Source organism: Sminthopsis crassicaudata, chromosome 2 (genome assembly GCF_048593235.1).
Source record: "Sminthopsis crassicaudata isolate SCR6 chromosome 2, ASM4859323v1, whole genome shotgun sequence".
NCBI lineage: Eukaryota > Metazoa > Chordata > Mammalia > Dasyuromorphia > Dasyuridae > Sminthopsis > Sminthopsis crassicaudata.
This window is the reverse complement of record NC_133618.1, coordinates 362,342,392-362,364,426: the sequence shown is the minus strand read 5'-3', so window position 1 is coordinate 362,364,426 and position 22,035 is coordinate 362,342,392. Positions and strand designations below refer to the sequence as shown.

Here is a 22,035-nt window from a genome sequence, read left to right as displayed (position 1 = left end):
TCTCCGCCTCCGGCGGCATCTTTAGCACTTGCACTCTAGCCCCTCCGGGTTTCAGGACAGGCGCTTTCTTCCCCTACGGCTGCGCAGAGTACGCAAGCTCAGGAGACGAAATCTGAAGGATTCCCGCAGACCTCGAGGCGCGCCCCGCCCCAAGCTCACGCGCGGCCCCGGAGGCGCGCGCCCGGATGCCCTTCCCCCCACCTCCCTTCGCGCGTACCCGGCCACCCCCTCGGCTGCCATGTGAGGGGTCCCGCCAGCCAATGAAAGCTCCCGGAAGGCGGGCTCGCCCCGCCCCTCTCCCTCCGCCTCCTGTGGCAGTTTGAAGTGACTAATTTCTGTCATATGACTGTGACACCAATGGGGGCGGCGGCCGCTGGGCGGAACTAGATGCTCCTCGGCTGCTCTCGCTGCTCTCCGAAGGGGCCCAGGTCCCCGCAGCCCCCTTCCCCGTACACATCTTGCCACTCGCGAGGCCGCTCGGAAAGGGCCAGTGCCCCTCGGTCCCGCAGCTCTGAGCCTGGCGCGGCCAGACCTGACCCAGCCAAGATGCCCCCGACCCTCTTCCAGAAGCTGTTCAACAAAAGGAGCGGGCTGGGCTCTCCCGGCCGGGACACCCGGGACCCCGACTGTGTGTGCAGGTAAGGGCGCTGTCCCCGGCTTGCTCGCAGCCTTGCCCGTCCCTTCCCCCCCCCCCCCCGTGTGTCCTCCCCGTCCTCGGCGTGGGAGCGCAAAGTTGAACACCCGTGACTGTCCCGCCTCTGGCCCTCTGCCGCTTCCCTCCCGGAGCCGGAACTTGGTTTGCCCGGGTCGGTCGCTTTGTCCCCACGGGGGCGCGAGACTGTGGGGTTCCCCCTCCCCCTTCCAACTTTTGGCATTCGCTGAGGTAGGTTGGCCGGGTGGGTGGCCGGGAGGGAGGATGCTCTGCCCGCGGGTCAGCCCTCTGGCCCCACCCCCACCTCCACCTCCTCCCCCACGGCCCAGTCACCGATCGTTTGTTTAGGTCCCCCACCCCCTCCACGAGGTGCCTGCCATGGCTGAGGTACCGGGCAATTGGTATTTTCATCACCTTCCTGTTTGCAAAAAAAAGTTGAGTGATAGCCGAAGCAGAAGGAGTCTTGCAGTCACTTATACCAACAAGCCCTGCTTCCTTTGAACCTGCCTTGTTACATCTATACTCCTTTCTGTCGGTGAAGGAAGTTCTCTCTCCTCCTCACCCTTCCCTTGCTTGCTACTGGTGTGTTTTCCTATTAAAGATTTGGGGTAAATTTTAATAAAACTAAGGAGGGAGTGGTCCAAGAGTAAGCGAGGAAGTGAGAGATGGAGCCCAGATACTCTTCTCTTGTGTTTCTTGGAAATCGAAGTTGTGAGGGTGTTATCTGACTGAGCGACCTTAACGTTATAGAAGGAGAAATGTAAAATGCCTAAGTTGCCAATAGCAGTCTAAGGTTACTACCAATTCTGACCAGATCTAACCACAACAGAACAGAATCCAGTAATCCAAACACAATACTGTTAATAAGAACTTATGCTTCAGAACTCACTGATTAAGAAGCTCTGTAAAGCTGATTGAGAAAGCCAGTTTAAAAAAAAAAAAAACCCAACTTTAGAGTTAGTATCAGTTTAGAACAGGGGAAAGGCATAAGGAGGAAGAGAACAAATGTTTATTAAGCACCTAGTATATGTTAAGTGCTTTGTAAATATTATCTGTTTTAGAAATGAGTTTTTATTCTGAGCAAAAAATAAAGGACAATTTTATAGCTCTTAACGTTTAGGAATATTAATAGGTAGCATCTGTTATGCAGCATTTTAAGAAAATAGGGTTCTAAACATCTTGAAAGTATGTTATCCACGTGATGCAATTTTCTATCATCGTTTTTCGTTTGCCAACAAATCTCTTGCCATACTTAAATTTACTCTTAAAAGTTTCTATAGTACCTTCTCTTTAAAGTAAACACAAAGTATTAAAAAAAAAATTTACATTTGCAACATCCATTGACACAAAGTTGAAAATGGGAAGCAGGCTAAAAAATAATCTAGATGGACATATTAATATCAGGCAACTGTCACAAACCTTTTTTTATATAGATGCTTTAAAAATCACATTTATGTGTGAAAAACACCTGCATGGTACTTAGCAATGGCTAATAAATGCCTATTTAATTTAATTGAATAATATTGTTAAATACAGATTTTTATTTAGGACCTATCGCTCAAAAGTTTTTTATGGCTGCTAAGAACACCCCCCCCCATTTTCTTTCAAGAATTCATTTTCCCATATAATCTGAATTTTCTTACTATATTGAAATTTTTAAAAGCATGAGCTTCAGTTAAGGCTCAGATTATAACTTTCAGCCAAAAGCTACAGCCACTTCTATCTCAAGTTCATTTTTTTTTTCCTGAGCTATTTTCAGGCTTAACCATGGCAAATTCATTGGAGATAAGATAAGACATAAAATTTATATGAAATTTTACAAAACCAAAACTCCATGATGCCTTCTGTGAGCACCTTATCTAAAGTGATCTCTACCTTTTATTATACTATTCCAAATACTGTTTGCAATAGTATGTTTCTTTGAGGTTCTAAAACAACTGCCAGGCCTGCAACAGGGAGGTCCCGGTTATATTTCAGGATTTCTTCTCTACCTAAATCATATATTCACCAAAAACCTGAGGAAAACTCCATTATCAGCCCAAAAGTTTTCTACCAATTTCTCTAGCACATTGGACCATATATAATCCACCTAAAATGGGGGGGGGGAAGGGGAAAAAGCAATATTTATCCACTTACCATGACTAAAAAAATTGTCTCAGTCAAGTATCTGCCAGAGTCATAGTCCTACTATTGAAATCCTTAGTACAGTAGAACCAAGCTTCATTCCATCGAGTAAGACCTTGGCTGTCTTCTATATTAGAGTGTAATACTTCCTTACCTCTAGTGCATCATAAATGTTTATTGTTGACTAACCTGCCTCTTAGAATCTCTACTTCCCTTAAAATTTAGCTTAAGCTCTATCTTCTATATGAACTCTTTCCTTATTTCCCCCAGTTGCTAGTGCCTTCTTCCTCAAAATTACTGTTTATTTATGTGTATGCTTATGTATGTAAATACCTTTTTCTATACTAAGGTTCCTTAAGAGAGGAACAATTTCACTTGTGTCTTTGTATCTCTCTCCTAGCTTAGTCTCTGACATTAGTAGCCACCTAATAAATGATTGTTGATTGTTTGGGGTCTCTTATAGGCTGTCCTGATCAAGGGCCTGATTTTCTTCCCCACAGTACCAGCCTTTGGCTGGGCTCTGTTTGAAATCTCTCCTTTAGTCTTTTTGTTCCTTCATTCTTTTCTCATCACTCTCCTCTCAGATTTTGCTTTGTTTAATGTAGCTATGATGTTACCTAACTTTTAAATCATAAATTATTCTCTAATTTTCCTTCTTTTCCCGGCTGTTAATGGGCATCTTGCTGGGTAAAGATCATGTATATCTCAATTAAGGTAATGTATCTTTTACTCCCCAGTCCAAAGTTTGTGTCCTTGTCAGTGACCATACTATAGGTGTCTAGGAACAGTCTGGCTACTTCTGTGAAATTCAAGTTTACTCCTGTAGAGATAGTAGTTATATCATTTACTTGATTTTCATGGTTCTAATAGCTACTTTTGGTTACATTTCTTATCGCCTTTCTACCTCTGTCCAGAGATGATAAACAACTTTGTATTGTGAACAAAACTTTATATGTGGGTAAGTGTTCAATAAATTAAAATTAAAGTGTTAAGTAGATGAAAAATAATTCTTAGACATCTAATATATCATATTTCTGCTCAAAAATCTTCAGTGGTCTACTGAGCAAATAAACTCCTTGATAACCTTCTATAGGGCCTAGTACTTTTGTAGATAGTAAGTACTTAATACTATTAAATAAGTGAATGTTAGCCCTTCCGAAATAAAGATATGTTTTAAGGCTCCTTTGTAGATAGGAGAAATGTTGTGGTAACAAGGGCAATGGGGAAGGTAATTTGGGGTCAAGAAGGACTTTTGGCAGCTCAAATTGAATCCCATAAGATACATCTCTGTTTGGCTTTATGCATATAAGGCCAGCTCTTCATCCCAGCTTGCCACTCAGTTTTATCATAAATACTTGTGGCACTACAAAAAGACCTTTATGAAGAGATGTGGAGGCTTATATGTGCTTGGAATTGTGTGTTGTGTGTGTGTGGTGTGTTTAATAAAATCACTAAAGGGACTAGAAATTGAATAAGAATTATAAAATTATTGAGAAGCTAAAGATATAAATGAACACATTCACATGGTGACTTTCTTGAAGTTCCTTGGTCTGATAAATGTATCTTTGTCTTTGTCTTTATAATGCTAATATTTTGTAAATTGTAGCTACTTGGTTTTTTAATACCATAAAGAATTGAAGGGGAAGCTAGGAGGCACAGTGGATAGAGCACCAGCCCTGAATTCAGGAGAACCAGAGTTCAAATCTGGTCTCAGACACTTAACACTTCACACTTCCTAGCTGTGTGACCCTGGGCAAATCACTTAACCCCAGCCTCAGGAAAAAAGAAAAAAAAAAAAAAAAAAGGAAAAAAAAAGAATTGAACATAATTTTTAGAAGAAAAATAAAGTATTTTTTAAAAAGAATTTGGGAAAGGACTATGGCGATTTCTAGTTATTAATTATGTTGCCAATTTCCAGAAGAAATAGGATTTAAGTACACTATATCTATAGGATATATATAAAAGGGCATAAAGAAACTTAAAAGTTAAATTCTTTAGTTTAAGATCTTACTAAAAAAGAAAATATGCTAAATTTTAGCAAAAAAGAATTGTCTTCCAAAATTGAATATAAATACAAATTATCTTTTTATGTGTAAACATATCATAATTCATTATTTATGCAAAAGATCATTTGCATTTTTTATTATAACACATTGTCCTTATTTCATCATACAGACTGTAGTTGTTTTTGAGAACAATTTTCTTTTGAAATATTTCTTTAATTGCTTCAACAACAATGGGTAGGAAAATTACACATTAAAAAAAAAGAAGAAAATGATATTGCTTCAAAAATATTGACTTTTAGAAGGGTAGTTGTTTCTTCTTATGCCCCAAGTTTAGGCGCCATATGTTGTGATAAGGGAGCCACCTGCCAGTGGCTGCTGGAGGTCTAACTCAGACCTGTAGAATGGATCTCTTCATGTGAGAAGATGATGATGATGATGATATAATGATGATGATGATACAAAGAGACTGAGAGGCAGTTTCATTGTCTGACCTCTCTCCTCTTCTCTGTGCTTCCAATTTATTTCATTCCCACTCCACAAGCAATACCTGTGTCAGTAAAGGCTGCCCTGCAACTCTTTCAGATGTTATGATCCACAGCTGTGAAGGCTCTAGGAGAATTGACCTGCCCCTTCACATAGGCATGGTCCTTAACAGGTCATATATATTGACTATCAAAGATTTATTGAATATCCAGTGTAGAATAAACATCCACATCTAGATTTCAGATACAATCCCTACTCTGAGACATTGCTATTATAAACATGATATTAAGAAGTTTTCTTAATCTGTGGTTAATTAACTTGTTTCTAAAAATATTCTGATAATTATATTTCAATATAATCGTCTTCCTTTATAATCTTATCTATTTTATTTTATTCATTTAAAGATATTGTGAAAAAAATGTTCATAGGTTTAATCCAGATTACTAAAAGGGATCCATGACACAAAAAGATTAAAAATCCCTGCTTTACAATAAAGCCTGATTCCATAAAGAAAACACTACTTCGGTATTCTATGGTCACACATTATAAGTATCTAAGAATCTAAGTCTTCTTTAATATAAGAAAGAGAGAGAATTTTTCAATAGGGTTCTTAGATCTCTAACATGTTTAGCTAGTTTGAAGTAATAAAAGAATTCTAGGCTATATGCTTTATTGTGAGAAAGAAGCACTAAGTCTCTTTGTAAAAAAGAAACCTCATGGTTTTCTGTTGATTGAAATGAGTGAAGTACTTAGTAATATTTATTAAGAATGTTGAATTTGGAGCAGCTAGGAGGTGCAGTGGTTAGAGCACCAGCCCTGAAGTCAGGAGGCCCTGAGTTCAAATCTGGCTTCAGACACTTAATACTTCTTAGCTGTGTGACCGTAGGCAAGTCATTTAACCCCAATTGCCCCAACCATGAGCAAGGAATATTCCCTTAGTTATTTAAGTCCACCTTTGTTTATGTAAAAATTATTTTATCATTTCACTTAAATATCTTGAGTTTTCTTTGGTAGATTGGCTTGTTAGATGTTTTAATAGATTCTGAATTCTTTTGAATAGGATTTTTATTTTTACTATTTCTAAGGGAGTTTGACTGTTAGCATTGAGAATGTTAGCATTGAGAATGTTAATAATTTATATGAATTTATTTTGTATTTTTTGATTTTGTGGAAATGATTGATCATCAGTTTTCTGATTCTCTTTTAAGATTTTCTAAATAAACCATCATGTTACTTATAAACAGGAATAATTTTGTTTCCTTGTTTCTCTTTTTTTTTAAACATTATTTCCACTTCATTGGTAATGAATTCACCCTTTTCATTTTTGATAGTTTGGTTTTCTTCCTTTTGTAAAAAAAAAATCAAATTGATCAATGGTTTATTTTATTGCTTTCTGCCTCCCCCCAAAAAAGAACCACCAGCTCTCAGTTTTATATACTAGTCCAATTTTATTACGATATCCTTTGAGATTTAGGACTTTCAATTAGTTGTGGATTTAAATTTTTTTATTTATTTATATTTTTTTACAATTGAATGTTCAGTTCATTGATCTGCTTTTTTTCTTTCTTTAATATGTTTAGAAATATAAAATTTCCCCTAAGTTCTGCTTTGCTGAATTCCATAAATATTGGTATGTTGTCCCATTGTTGCCATTTTCTTTTATGGATTTATTGTTTCTATGATTTGTTCTTTGATCTACTTATGCTTTAGGATTACATTATTTAGTTTCAAGTTAATTTTATTTTAATTTTCCAAGGCCTTCATTGATAGTAACTTTTTATTGCATGATTTGAAAAGGAAGCATTTAGTATTTTTGCTTTTCTGTGTTTGATTATGAAGTTTTTATATCTTCTTACATGGTCAGTTTTTGTGTAGATGCCATGTACCATGAGGGCAAAAATAAAGGTATATTCTTTTCTGTTCCCATTCAACTTTCTACAGATATCTATCATAACTAACTTTTCTAAAAATTCCATTCACCTCCTTAACTTCTTTGTTGTTTTTTTTTTTTTAATCTAGTTCTAAGAGAATAAAGTTGAGATCTCTTTATTAGTTTAGTTTATTATTTCCTCCTGTAACTCATTTAACTTCTTTAAAATTTTGGAGGATTTTTTTTTAGTGCAAGATATAATTTCTTAATCTCTTTTACTTAAATTTATTTTTGCTTTGAGATCATGATTGCTTTTTCACTTCAACAGAAGCATAATAGATTCTGCTCTAGCCCCTTAACTTTTACTCAGTATGTATGTGTTTATGTTTCTTGTAAACAGTATAAAGTAGGATTCTGGTTTTTGAGCCACTCTGCTCTTTGCTTCCATTTTATGGGTGAGCTCATACCATTCACATTCATAGTTATGATTAGTAACTATGTGTTTCTTTGTATTCCATTCCTCTACCCTCTCTTTCTCTCCCTTCCTTCTCCTTCTGTTTTTTTCTCTCTGTGTGCATATGTCTCTGTCTCATCTCTCCTTGTTCATCTTGTCCTACCTCACAAGTGTTTTGCTTCTGTTCACAACCTCCCCCATCCTTCTTTTATCCCTCTCCTTTTCTACTTCCTTATAGGGTAAGATATATTTCTATAACCAAATCATTGTGTTATTCTATTCTCTCTTTGAATCAGTTCTGAAAAGAGTAAGTTTCAAGTGTTGCCTGCCACCTCCCCCCATCTTTCCTTCTGTTGTAATAGTCCAAATACCTTTGTAATAGTACAAAGGTACCTCTTCATGTGAGACACCAACCTACCTTATTCTGTTTCTCCCTTCCTTTTTCTCACAATGAAATCCTCTTTCTCACTTCTTAATTTGGTTTGTTTATTTGGAGGGAAGGATATTATCCCATTATAGTCAACTTATACCGATATCTGCTCTCTATGTACATTCCTTCTTACTGCCCTAATGATAAAATTCTTTATAGAGTTACAAGTATCATCTTCTTGTTCAGGAATATAAACAGTTTAACCTTATTGAATGAATCCTTTATGTTTTCTCTTTATGATTCACCTTTTTATGCTTCTCTTGAGTCTTATATTTGACATTATTTTCTGTTCAGCTCTAGTCTTTTCATCAGGAAGTTTGAAAGTCCACCATGATATTAAATGTCTGTTTTTCTCCTCGAGGATTATTTTCAGTTTTGCTGGGTTGATGATTCTTGATTATAATACTAGCTTCTTTTGCCTCCTGAAATATCATATTCCAAGCCCTCTGATTCTTTAATGTAGAAGCTGCTAAATCTTGTGTAATCCTTATTGTGGTTCCACAATATTTGAATAGTTTCTTTCTGACTGCCTGACGTATTTTCTCCTTGAATTGGGATCTCTGAAACTTGACTGTAATATTCCTGAGAATTTTCATTTTGGGATCTCTTTCAAGAGATTATTAGTAGATTCTTTCAACTTCTATTTTATCTTCTGGTTCCTAGATATCAGAATAGTATTCCTTGATAATTTCTTGAAATAGGATCTCCAGAGTATGTCTGTCTATCTGGCTCGATCTCTCTCTCTCTCTCTCTCTCTCTCTCTCTCTCTCTCTCTCTCTCTCTCTCTCTCTCTCTCTCTCTCTCTCTGACTTTTAGGTAGTCTAATAATTTTTAAATATGATATCTTCTTGACCTATTTTCCAGGTCAGTTTTTTTTTTTTTTTTTTTTTTTTTAGTGATATGGTTCACATTTTCTTCTTCTTCTTCTTTTTTTTTTTTTTCCCATTCTTTTGATTCTGTTTTATTGTTAATTGACGTCTCATGGAGTCATTAGCTTCTACTAGCCTAGTTCCAATTTTTAAGGAATTATTTTCTTTATTGAGCTTCCTTTTCCATTTGGCCAATTCTACCTTGTAATGAGTTGATTTTTTTCAGTGAATTTTTGTACATCTTTTCCCATTTTTTTTTTTTTTTTGTGCTACCTTTACCAAGCTTTGACTCTCCCCTCCCATGATTCTCTTGTCTTTTCCCATTTTTTTCTTTAACCTCTCTTATTTGATTTTTAAAATCAAAATTTTAAATTTTAAAATTTGAGCTCTTCCTAGGAGTTCTTTTTAGGGCTGCAATCAAGTCACATTTTTCTTTGAGGCTTTACATTTAGACATTTTGACATTATTGTCTTCTTTTTGAATTTATGTTTTTATCTTCCCTGTTCTATTTTTGCTTTTGCTTATTTTCCCAGACTATTTCATAACTTTTAACTTTATGTTAAAATTGGGCTCTGCTCTTGTGGTGTAGGAGGTATTGTCTAAAGGTGGTGTCAGGGGCATGGGACCTTGTTGCTTGCTTGCATCAAGATCATCATGCCTCACTGGTGATTTACACCAAGGCTACAGGGCCTCATTAGAGGAAATGGGACCTTGCTTCTGGCTTACCTAGATGTTATCTGTTGTGGACTATAACTCCCTTTTACCCCAGTGAATCACAGCTTCTCTGTCAACTTTCTAAGTTGTTTTTTTCTTGTTCTTTTGTTGGTTCTGCTCCTTTAGAATTCATTTTAAGATATTATTTAATAGCTTTTTGAAGATGAATTGGGGAGCATTCACACAAGTTCCTGCCTTACTCTGCCTTACTATTATTACAAATATTTTTAGAATATTTCAAATAATAGTGGAGAGAAGGAGCATTCCTCATGTACACTGTGAACTATTAGCTGCTCTTCTTGATATTCCTTAAACATATGGTTTGTCCTTTTGCCTTTCTTTGTATAGGCTTATTCCTCATGTCTGGTATATACTGCCTGTTCATTTGTACCTCTTGAGCATCACTAATTTTCTTTGAAGCTCAACTCAGATGCTACCTTTTTTTTTTTTTTTATGAGACTTTTCTAATCCCATCAGCTACTAATGTTCTTCTCCTACCAATTACTTTGTTAAAATTATGCTTGTTTTATATGTCTTGATAAATACTTGGTACCTCCCTAACAAAATGTAAAATAAATCCTTGAGAGCAGGAGCTGTTTTGGGATTTTACTTTGTATCTCTAGCTTTTGCAAAGAGTGCCTAGCACAGGACAGATATTGAGTAAATGATTGTTAATTTATTTGATCTTTATTTCTGGGTATTTTTAGGGAAAAATTTTAATATTTCTCCACTGAAAGTAATGTTGTTTTTTGGTTGTTAATGTATGGGTTTTTTAAATCAACTTTATAAAGGTTCTGCCTATTTTTAAAAATTTTTTTTTTTCATTAAACAATGCTCTAATTTGGCAAAACCTTTTTAAAGGCATCTATTGATATAATAGGAATTTTAGAGATGATTAATTATGGAGATTGTTTCTAAATGATCTTTGTAACCTTGATATAACCCTTGGTATAATTCCAACTTGGACTATTTTTGTAACTTTTCTGTTAACTTTGCCTTCATTTTCCATCATATCTCATTCTGTTTTAGAAAGGAATGAAATTATACAACAAAATTAACTAAATACATCAACTAAACGTATAGTTCCAGACGTATAGTCTTCCACTTTACAAACAAGGGATGGATATGTAATCTCATTATGTTTTCTTCAGATCAAGCTTATTATGGACTTGTTTTATGGGGGCTTTTTGGCTTACTTGTTATTTATTTAGTATGAAATGCCAAACTATAGGAAGTTAATTCAGAAGTTTTAGCAGAATTGCCGCTATTTTACAGTGAAGACTTTTCTGACCTAGGCAGCCAATTGCTGAAGTGAATTAGGTTTCCAATTTTTTTTTTAAAGCACTAGTATAAATACTTTGGTGTGTATATATTCTGTCTTTTTGTCAATACCTCCTTTATGTTGAGACTTGTCAATGAAACCCCTAAGTCAAAGTGTATGGATATTTTAGTGTCTTTCCTTGAATAATTCCAAATTGATTTTCAGCAAGGGTATAAAAATCCACAGCTCCATTAGCTTTACATATCTTCCACAGCCCTTCCAACATTGACTGTTCTTTTCCTTTGAAAAGAAACAAAAAATAAAGAGGGTTTCTTTCATTTGGTTAATTGCTGGACAAGACCTAAGTGACACAGTAAATACAAGCACTGAGTCAGGAAGACCTAAATTAAAATTATATGACCCTGGGCAAATCATTTAATCTGTTTACCTCAGTTTCCCCATCCATAATATATGGATAGTAATAGCTTCTACCTCCCAAGGTTGTTTCAAGGATTAAATGAGATTTTAATTATGAAGCAGCACTAGGCCTGGTACATAGTAAGCACTATATAAAAGTTAGTTGTTTTTACGAATTTGAAATTTTGGTATATGAATGTGATATAATATTATTAGGCTCTAAGAAATGCTAAGGACAGCTAAGTGTTACAGTGATTAGAATGGATGGAGTATCAGTCCTGGAGTCAAGAATACTCATCATCTTTCTGAGTTCAAATCCAGCCTTGCTAACTCTGTGACCTTGGGCAAGTTGCTTAACCTGAAAGGCATAGTTTTCTCATGTATAAAATGACTTTGAGATGGAAATGACCAATTACTACAGTATCTTTTCCAAGAAAACCCCAATTGGGTTTGCAAAGAGTTAGACACTATTGAACAACAACCACAAAATTATAAAAGAGATGATGTCAGAATTCTGCATATTAACTGTGATTCAGTGAGTAAAGTTAGCACAACCAGAAAAATAATTTGTACACAGATAATAGCATTGTAGAGAAAAATAAATTTGAAATTCTTAGGAATTTAGTGGTCAAACAGATCTCTAGAGGACCTATGAAACATATTGCCAATTTCCTAAAAGAAAGGTGATAGAATCAGAGTACAGAAAGAAACATACATTTTTCAAAATGTATTTGAAAAATAGAAACATAGCTAGTGCACATATTCATTTTGTCTTATTCTTCAGTAAGCAACAAGTAAGGCATTTATTGAATACTAACATGCGCCAATCCCTTGCTAGACACTTGGAAATCCACCCCAAAAAAGCAAGACAATCCCTGTTCCCAAGAACTTAGGTAACAGTCTATTAGGAGGGAAACCATAAATTGGAAATACTGAAGACAGGAGAAGCTCTACAAAGAAAACCAGGAAAGGCTTCTTTGAGAAAGTAGGATTTTGACTGGGACTTGAAGGAAGCCAGGGAAGCTGAAAGAAATGATGAGGAGGGAGAACATTCCAGGCATAGGGGAAAGAAAGTAAATTACACTGTCAGGAGGTAGAGACTTAAAAGGAACAACAAGGAGGCCTATATCACTTGATCACAGCATATCAAGGGGAGGGGAGGAGAATTTTAAAACATAAGAAAATTTGAAAGATAGGAAAGGGACAGGTTATAAAGGCCTTGAATGCCAAACAAGATTTTATAGTAAATCCTGGAAGTTATATATTAGATTATTTGCTTTCTATAGGAAGAGAGAGGTAGGAAGGGAGGGAAAATATTAAGGAACATGAGGTTTTGCAAGGGTGAATATTGAAAACAATTTTGCATGTGTTTTTGAAAAATACAAAGTTATTATTAAAAATATAAAAACTTTTCATATCTTTATTTAAAAATCCTGGATAGGGAACCACTAGAGTTTATTGAATAAGGGAGAATAACATGGTTAGACCTTTGTTTTGGGAGGGTGACTTTGGTAGGCAAGTGTAATTTTTTTCTGTTTTATTTGTACTAGGTCTGGAGTTTGTTTTTTTTTCCTCATAAAGAGAATTTAGTAGAGTTCTCATTATTATGGATAATTATTAATCAAGAATTATTACTTTTTTATATTTTACATTATCATTTAATTATTGTTAAATAAGTAATATTATTAAGAATAATTTCCACTATATGAAGATCAATTCTGATGGATGTGGCCATTTTCAACAAATGAGATGAACTAAATCAGTTCCAATAGAGCAGTAATGAACTGAACCAGCAAAAGAACTCTAGAAGATGATTATGAACCACTACATAGAATTCCCAATCCCTCTAATTTTGTCCCCCTGCATTTTGGATTAACTTCACAGGCTAATTGTACACTATTTCAAAGTCCAATTCTTTTTGTACAGCGAAACAACTTTTTGGACATGTGTATGTATATATACATATATATACATATCTATTGTATTTAATTTATACTTTAACATGTATTGGTCAACCTGCTATCTGGGAGAGGGGGTAAGGGGGAGAAGGGGGAAAATTAGAACAAAAGGTTTGGCAATTGTCAGTGTTGTAAAATTATCCATGCCTATATCTGATAAATAAAAACTATTAAATATTTTTAAAAAAAGAATAATTTCCATAGTTTAAGTTACTGCTCCTTAAATATTTAATAGAATTCACTTGTAAATATGTCTGGACTTTTTTTTTCCTTTCAAATTTCATTTATGGCTTGTTTAATTTTTTTTTTTTTTTAGATCGGATTTTTTTTATATTCTTAGTTCTTAATTTAAGTATTTTATATTTTTGTAGGTAAACATCATTTTGGCTACATTCTCAATTTTTAGTTATAGTCTCAGATTTCTTGCTAATATAATTGTCTAATGTTTTCTAAAGAATTTATTTAATGTCTTTATTTTCATCATAAGATGATAGCTGTTCCGGAAGACAAATTTCAAGTCCCTTCCTATATTAGTGTGTTTGTATTTCTCAATATATTTATACATTTCTTCCTACCCCTATTTTTATTTTTATTTTGTTATTGTTTTGTTGTCAGATTTCTCCCGTCTCTTACTTGTAGAAGTATTAATTCATGAAAAGGGGGGTTTGGTGTGGTGGAAGTAAATTTGTATTTCAGGTCATTAGCCCCATAAATATTGCTCTTTTTTTTCTTAGAAAACAGCTCACTTCACCTAAGTCCAACATTTCCTGCCTCTGGTTCTTTGTCCTCCCTTCTATCTAGCCACCTTGGGGTTTCATATACAATTTTTTTTTAGAATGTAATAACATGCTATGAAGCATTAGAAGAAAAAAGGTCTCCTAAATTGTGCATTTCCCAATAAGATGGGTTTAGGGAAAAGATAGTGGCCTACATTGGCTGTTCCCCTAAACTTGCATGTGTTCCTCTTCCCTCCTTTATTCCCTCACATCCTTCAAGAGTCAGATCTAATCCTATTTCTTCCAGAAGGCCTATCATGGTTCTCTACCCTTTCCCCAATGCTTTTCCTCTGAGATTAATTCCCAATATTTGTAACAGTTTTATATATATACACACATATATATATACACATATACATATATGTATATGTATATATGTAGATATTTTTATACACACACATTAGGAAACCACTTATAAACAACTATGTTCATTTAAGATATACACCTATATTTATATATGTATTAAGGTTATATTGATATTAATATAGCATATCATTATATATTGTGTGCAATTTTGTATTATTATAATATACTATAATAATTACATATGCATATATATAAATGGACATATCTTAAATGTACATAGATATTTGCAACTTGTTTCCTTCCTTTCCCTATTAGAATGAGTCCCTAGAGTGTATGGACTGCTTTTGCTCCATTTGGGGGTATTTTGCCTATTAAGGCAGTGACTATCAAGAGTAATTATTTAATAAATGTTTGTTGACTGACTGGCTTTGACCCAAGTCCTATAACATTTTTCTGATTTCCCATCTTCTGAGTTAGGACCATAGTGGAAATGGGGATACTTGCATTAATCTTCACGTTCCCATAACAACAACTGTGAGTGTTGTAAGCTAAGATGTTTTGGATCAATATGACTTAACTTTCCCCCTAAAGATTGATTTAGTTCCCAGTGATGGGCCATGTATGGGCAAAATAATACCCAGAGTTAGTTTTAAGACTGGCAAGGAGATCCTGAGACCTTGGTGAACTTTCTTACTGGTTAATTTTTATCTCTTTGCAGGCTACACATCTGCCTTTATCTTTTATGTAGACTGGGTTCATCACTTTGTGGTATATTTTTTTCCTGGGGTTTATTGAATGTTTCTATTAAAGAACTATAGTCTTGGGGCAACTAGATGGCACAGTGCCAGCCCTGAAGTCAGGGAGATCTGAGTTCAAATGTGGCCTCAGACACTTAACACTTCCTGGGCAAGTCACTTAACCCTAATTGCCTCAGCAAAAGAAGGAAGGAAGGAAGCTATAGTCTTAATCAGGATCTGAAGATCTGTTTCACCATGTGTACAGCCCATTTATAGCATTTCTGTCTTAACGTAGTTTCTTCACAAGCTTCTCAGAAGAGATGGGCCTAGAAACGTTACTCCTGGAAGATAAATAAAAACTTAGGTGTAAAAGGTGAAAGAATTAGGGTAGAAACTGGTTGATTGGTTATGGTCTTTCATACTCAAAGAGGACCAAAATGATATCACTATATTAGGGTGGAAGTACAATATATTTGAGTGTGGACAATCAGATGAATATGAGTTTAGAATGCTCTGCTACAGGTCGGACAAAAATAGTCCATATGGACATTTGGGGTAGCATCCCTAATTTTGCACATGTTGTCTGGTTTGTTCTGCTTTGCTCACATAGCACAGCACCTTTTCTGATGAGGGCATACCATGCCAGGTGGTCCTTTGACAATATCATACAATCGATTCTAAAGTTCTTAAAAGCTTGAAAGTGTCTTTGTATTACTTTTTCTGACCACTTTGTGAGCACTTGCCCTGTGTGAATTCTCCGTACATTTAGCATTTGAACAATGTGCCCAACCCAGCAGACTTGTTCTCTCTGCAGTAGAGTTGGAGTGCTTGGCAGTTTATTTTGAAAAAGGATCTTATCTTGCCAGGTGATATTCGGAACCTTCCTAAGACAATTCAAATGTAAGCAAAGCAACCCCTTGTGGAAAGGCATACAAATGAGATAAGCAGCATTCCATTATACAGTGCTATTAATTTGTTAAGTCTATTGCTGCTAAGTTTCTCTTCCTTTTTATATATAATGATTAAACTCAGATAACCAGTTAATATCTGTCTGATAGAAATCACTGCTCTTCTAGGTATTAATAAATACCATTTTTATACATCATATTTCTTTGATGGTAACACCTGACTTTATATAAATAAACCATTGGTTTGGAAATAAAATAGGTTGGCACAGGTTAGCATTATCCCGGTTTGATAATCACTGTCATATATTATTGGTACCATTTATAAAATTTCGGCAGCATTTTTAAGGTATAAGTTGAAAGGAGAGGATAGATATGACAAGTTGTGAAAGATAAATGAAACTTTAATCTGACTTTAGAGTTAAAATAGAAGAAAGAATCAAAATAATTTTGTGTAATCTTCAACTTCAGTTCTTTAAAGACTATAGTGGTTTTGGTTTGGGTTTTTTGCTGAAGCTTGAGTGACTTCCCAGAGTCATTCAGCCAGGAAGTGTTAAAGTGTCTAAGGTCATATTTGAACTCAGATCCTCCTGACTTCAGGGGTGGTGCTCTATCCACTACACCAACTAGCTGCTCCAAACTATTGTCTTCTATGAAGCCATATCATTGCATCAGAAGAGATTTTGAAAGTATTAGTATTCCTGTCCTGGGAGAAATGATGTTTAAAAATAGAAAGAAAAAAAAATAGAAAATAGTGTTGTTGGACTTCAGTTAATGTACTAGTGTTATTCTTTGGTGAACATAGATAAGATAATATAAACCCATTGCTCTAATGGAGTTGGGAAGTGGCCTGTGTTTCTTTGTTCTAATTAGTACCTCCTAAAGTAAGGCTGGTCTAATGCATAGCATGGTGGGTTTAGAGCCAGGAAGTGCTGTGTTCAAAATCCTTATTTTAATTCTAGCCTCATCATGCGATTTTGGGGAAATAGCTGAAACTCCTTGTGCAATTAATTACTTCCTAGGGTTATTCTATTAAGTTACAAATAATGAAATCTGTACTATTAAACTTCTAAGATCCTGAAACCATCATATCAACTTTTCTTACAAAACAAAACATCAGATCATATTGATTTGTTGACTGTTTTGGGGATAGTTCTAAATTAATTGAATTATAGTAGTTGCTTATGTTTTATTTAAAAATTTGCCTATTGCTAATAACTAATAGTGTGATGTGGCTAAATTACTGGAGTTCTTTGAAATTTCACTTTTCTGATTTTTGGAAATTAGAGGAATGACTCAGATGAGCCTACATTTTCTAGAATTCTGTAGCTATTATGCATAAATAAATATTTTTATCTTTATAAAAAGAAAAAATTTTAGCAAACTTCTTTTACTTTATCTAAACCATTTCAAGCATCTTTACAAAACAAAACAAAACAAAAAAACAAAAGAAGTCATAGAGTCAGACATAGTTGAAAACTATTGAACAACAAAAAAGAAGTTATTTTCATTGGAATCTATTCTGTATTTTGTCATTAAATGATCTTATATGAAAAAAAGTTGATATGATGGCTTTAGCATTTCAAAATTTAAATAGAACAGATCTCATGCATCTAACTTTAGTAGATAATCCCTAGGGAATGATTTGTGACACAAAAAGGTTAGGTAACTTCTTTAGGGTCATGTTTATATAATGATTTAAGGTTTACAAAGTGCTTCCTTCACAACAATGGAAAAGTTAAATGACTTGATCTAGAAAGAGTCAGAGCTATTACTGATATTCTTTAAATTTATAGCATATTCCTTCATCTGACAGCATTAGAAATTATGTAATCTGAGTATCCTTATAAACATTGGACAGTTACTGTTGTAACACTTATGCTGTAGCAATTTTTATTAAAGCATAATACCCTTGAAACTAGGCACGAGTCTTAAAGCAACTTTGCTCATTTCAGTAATAATATTTTAGGGTCACTGATCTCAAAATCTGTTTATTTTTTTGTGGTATGAATTTATTTTTTATTTTTTTAAATTTAATTTTGTTTTATTCTCAGTTCCACATTTTCCCATTTTCAACCAATCACTGAGAAGGAAAAAAAACCCAACAACATTACCAATATGTATAGCTACACAAAATACATTTCTTCATTGCTGTATTTCCTACTCACCCTTATTTTTCTATTCTATCCTCAGAAGAAAAAAAATTGTAAGAAATATGCTTGAACATATTTCTGATTTATACAAAAATGATTTTATACAAAAAATATTTTAACAGCTCTTTTTGTGATGGCAAAGAATTAGAAATTAAAGGGGTATTTATCAATTGGGGAATGATTGGACAAATTGTGGTGTATGAGTGTAAAGAAATGTTATTATGCTGTTAAGAAATGATGAGCAGACTGATTTCAGAAAAACTTAAAAAGATTGAACTCAGGCAAAATGAAGAGAGCAGATCCAGGAGAATACTGTGTATATATAATAACAGGATGAAGTAATTTATCCAAATCAGACAGCTAATGTCTTAATGTCTAAGGTCAAATTTGAACTCAGGTTTTCCTGACTCCAGGCTTAACACTCTTTATCTACTTTACCACCTTATTGCCCATGTTATTATGATAGATGACCAGGTAATCATGAAGAGATATCTTACATTAATATACTTGTGATGGAAAATGCCATCTGCATCCAGAAAGAGAGAGAACTCTGAATGTGGGTCAAAATACAGTATTGTCACTTTTTCTCCTTTCTTTTTTTCTTTTAGCCTGATTTTTCTTATACAATATGACAAATATGGAAATATGTTTAAAAGTAATGTACATATGTATATAACCTATATCAAATTGCTTGCTGTCTCGAAGAGGCAGTAGGTAAGGGAGAAGGGTAGAAAATGTTGGAACACAAAAATCTTACAAAAATAAATGTTGAAAACTGTGTTTACATGTATTTGGAAAAATTAAATACTATTAAGAAAAAAAAGAAATGTCCTGGCTTTAATTATTTCATTGTGTTTACTTATTTTACCTTGTATTATATAAGGGGATTTCCTTTTTAGATAGCATAACATTATATAGATTATATTATATAGAATAACATAATATAGGAATTCATGTTGTACATTTTGTCATTAATTAATGTGTCTAAACTGTTTTGCAGTTTTCAATAGTGTTTTTGGTACTTCTACTCTAAAGCAGCCTTCAGAATTTTCCTTTGAAAAGTTTTTTAAGGTAATAACTGCATTTTACAAGTCCTTAAGAGTATGTTTGGAATTCATTTGCCCTATTAGTTAGATATTCACTTAATTTTGTAGTGATGGATTTTGAGATTGGGTTTTGAAGAGTATTGTAATACAGTGGAAAGAGCACTGGCTTTCGTCAGAAGAACTCATATCAGTTCTTATTTATATGATTTTTGGGCAAAGAACCTAACCAATCATTAAGCATTTATTAAATAGTCACTGTATGTGTGCTAGGAGCTATACTAGATGATGAAGAGACAAAAGTAAAAGATGGAGTTTGTTTTCTTTTGAGAGAAACAACATTTACATATATATATGTATGTGTATATATATATATATATATATATATATATATATATATATATATATATATATATATGTACAAAATAAATACAAAATAATTTTGAGAGGAGGAAAGACACTAGTATCTTGGAAAAAGTGAAAAGACATTGTACAATTTCTTATTTTCATCCTCCTCTTGGTAGAGGGCATGTTGCTTTGAAAAAAATAGATTTTAATTTACTTACAAAATTTAATTTTTACCATTATTAAATAATGTAGTTCAAAAATAGCTCCTCAAGTACAAGGATTATCTTTTATCTTTCATTGTATATTTATTGTTTTGCATGATGCATGGTACTTAATAAATGTTTATTGACTTGACCACTTTTTAAAGAATTTGTTTATCCCCTCTTAAAATTTGCCTTGAATTTCAAAAGTGTGGTTGAGATAATATTGGACTGTTCTATATTAGTAAACTGTGAACTTTATAGCAAAAGTCACTAGTATTTGGAGGTGGAAACAAGATGCTCCAAATTCCTTCAGATAATGACTCATAAAAATTTTGGAGCATCAAAACACCCCAAAAGATGGAGTAGAACATTTTCCAGCAGAAAACAACTTAGATGGTCAGCAGAAAGATCTGTGACACCAGAATGGGAGCCTAGTTGTGCAGTGCTGGTGTAGGCTGCACCGGCACAGCCCTGCCCCCACAACAGTAAAACAGGAACTGGTCTTCAGACCACTGAATCAGTGGCAGTTCTGGTGGATTAAGATCTCTCAGTCCAGAAACACCAAGGAGGACTTGGAAAAACAGCAGAAAGGATCTGGGGTAACAGAGTGGGAGTCCATTGCACAATCTCCAATATAGGCCACACCAGCACTAGCCTCTCTCTGAGACAGCACCAAGATTCTTTAGTATACTAGATCTTATAGCTACAGTAAGGTAGTGATATTCCTAATAGTTTCAGAGCAGAAAAGATGATTTGTGGTCAGGTCTCCAGAAGGATCTCTGAAAACAGTTGCACAAAAATCTTGAAGCATTCTTGGGACAGTTTACCCTCCACTCTGGAAACAGAATTCTACTTTAACAGATAATTAAAAGTTGAGTAGGCTAGGAAAATGAGCAGACAACAGAAAAAGTTTCTGAACATAGTTACTATGGTGACAAGGAAGATCAAAACACACAATTAAAAAAAGATAACAAAATCAAAATTCCTACACCCAAAGCCTCCAAGAAAAAGAATTGGTCTCAAGCTGAATTCAAAAGGAATTTTGAAAATCAAGTAAGAGAGTTAGGAAAAAAATTAGGAAAAGAATTGAAGATGGTACAAAAAGAAATGCAAAAAACCAGTGAGGAGGAGAATGTCCTAAAAAGCAAAATTGGCCAAATGGGAAAGGAAGTACAAAAGCTCACTGAGGAAAATAATTCCTAAAAAATAGAATTGAACAAATGGAAGCTTATGATTTTATGGTAAATCAAGCAAAACCAAAAATTAAAAAATAAATATCTAATTGGAAAAAAACAGCTGACCTGGAAAATAGAACTAGGAGAGATAATTTTAAATTATTGATATTTAAAAATGATTGGTCAACCTGAAAATAATGATTAAAAATAGCCTGGACATCATCTTTCTTTCTTTCTTTCTTTCTTTTTTTTTTCAGTTTTTATTTTATTTTTTTTATAATAGTTTTTATTTACCAGATATATGCATGGATAATTTTACAACATTGACAATTGCCAGACCTTTTGTTCTAATTTTTCCCCTCCTTCCCCCCTCCCCCAGATGGCAGTTTGACCAATATATGTTAAATATGTTAGAGTATAAATTAAATACAATATATGTATACATGTCCAAACAGTTGTTTCGCTGTACAAAAAGAATTGGACTTTGAAATAGTGTACAATTAGCCTGTGAAGGAAATTCAAAATGCAGGTGGACAAAAATAGAGGGATTGGGAATTCTATGTAGTGGTTCATAGTCATCTCCCAGAATTCTTTCACAGGGTGTAGCTGGTTCAGTTCATTACTGCTCTATTGGAACTGATCTGGTTCATCTCATTGTTGAAAATGGCCACATCCATCAGAATTGATCATCATATAGTATTGTTGTTGAAGTATATGATGATCTCCTGGTCCTGCTCATTTCACTCAGCATCAGTTCATGTATGTCTCCTGGACATCATCTTTCAAGAAATTATCAAGGAAAACTGTCCTGATATTCTAGAACCAGAGAATAAAATAGAAATTGAAAGAATCTACTGATCACCTCCAGAAAGAGATCTCAAAATGAAAACTCCCAGGAACATTATAGCCAAATTATGGAACTCCCAGGTCATCCAGAAAGAAACAATAGAAGTATAGTGGAGCCACAGTTAGGATAGCACAAGATATAGCAGTTTTTACATTTCAGGGCCAGAGGGCTTGGAATTTGATATTCTAGAGAGCAATGGAGCTAGGATTACAACCAAAAATCACCTATTCAACAAAACTGAATGTAGTCCTTCTGGGGAAAAGATGGACATTCAATGAAATAGAGGGTTTTCAAGCATTCACGA

General features: G+C 34.4%; 1 protein-coding gene across 2 annotated transcripts in view; it reads left to right on the top strand.

Moving 5' to 3' along the window:
- The first annotated feature begins 334 nt into the window (after nucleotides 1–334).
- FNIP1 (folliculin interacting protein 1) overlaps nucleotides 335–22,035 on the top strand; it is a 108,202-nt gene continuing 86,501 nt past the window's right edge. For both annotated transcript variants that reach the window (XM_074290959.1, XM_074290958.1), the window contains exon 1: nucleotides 335–638. In XM_074290959.1, the coding sequence (XP_074147060.1) occupies nucleotides 388–638 (251 nt within the window). In that variant the 5' untranslated portion in view covers nucleotides 335–387. The remainder of the gene's footprint in view (nucleotides 639–22,035) is intronic.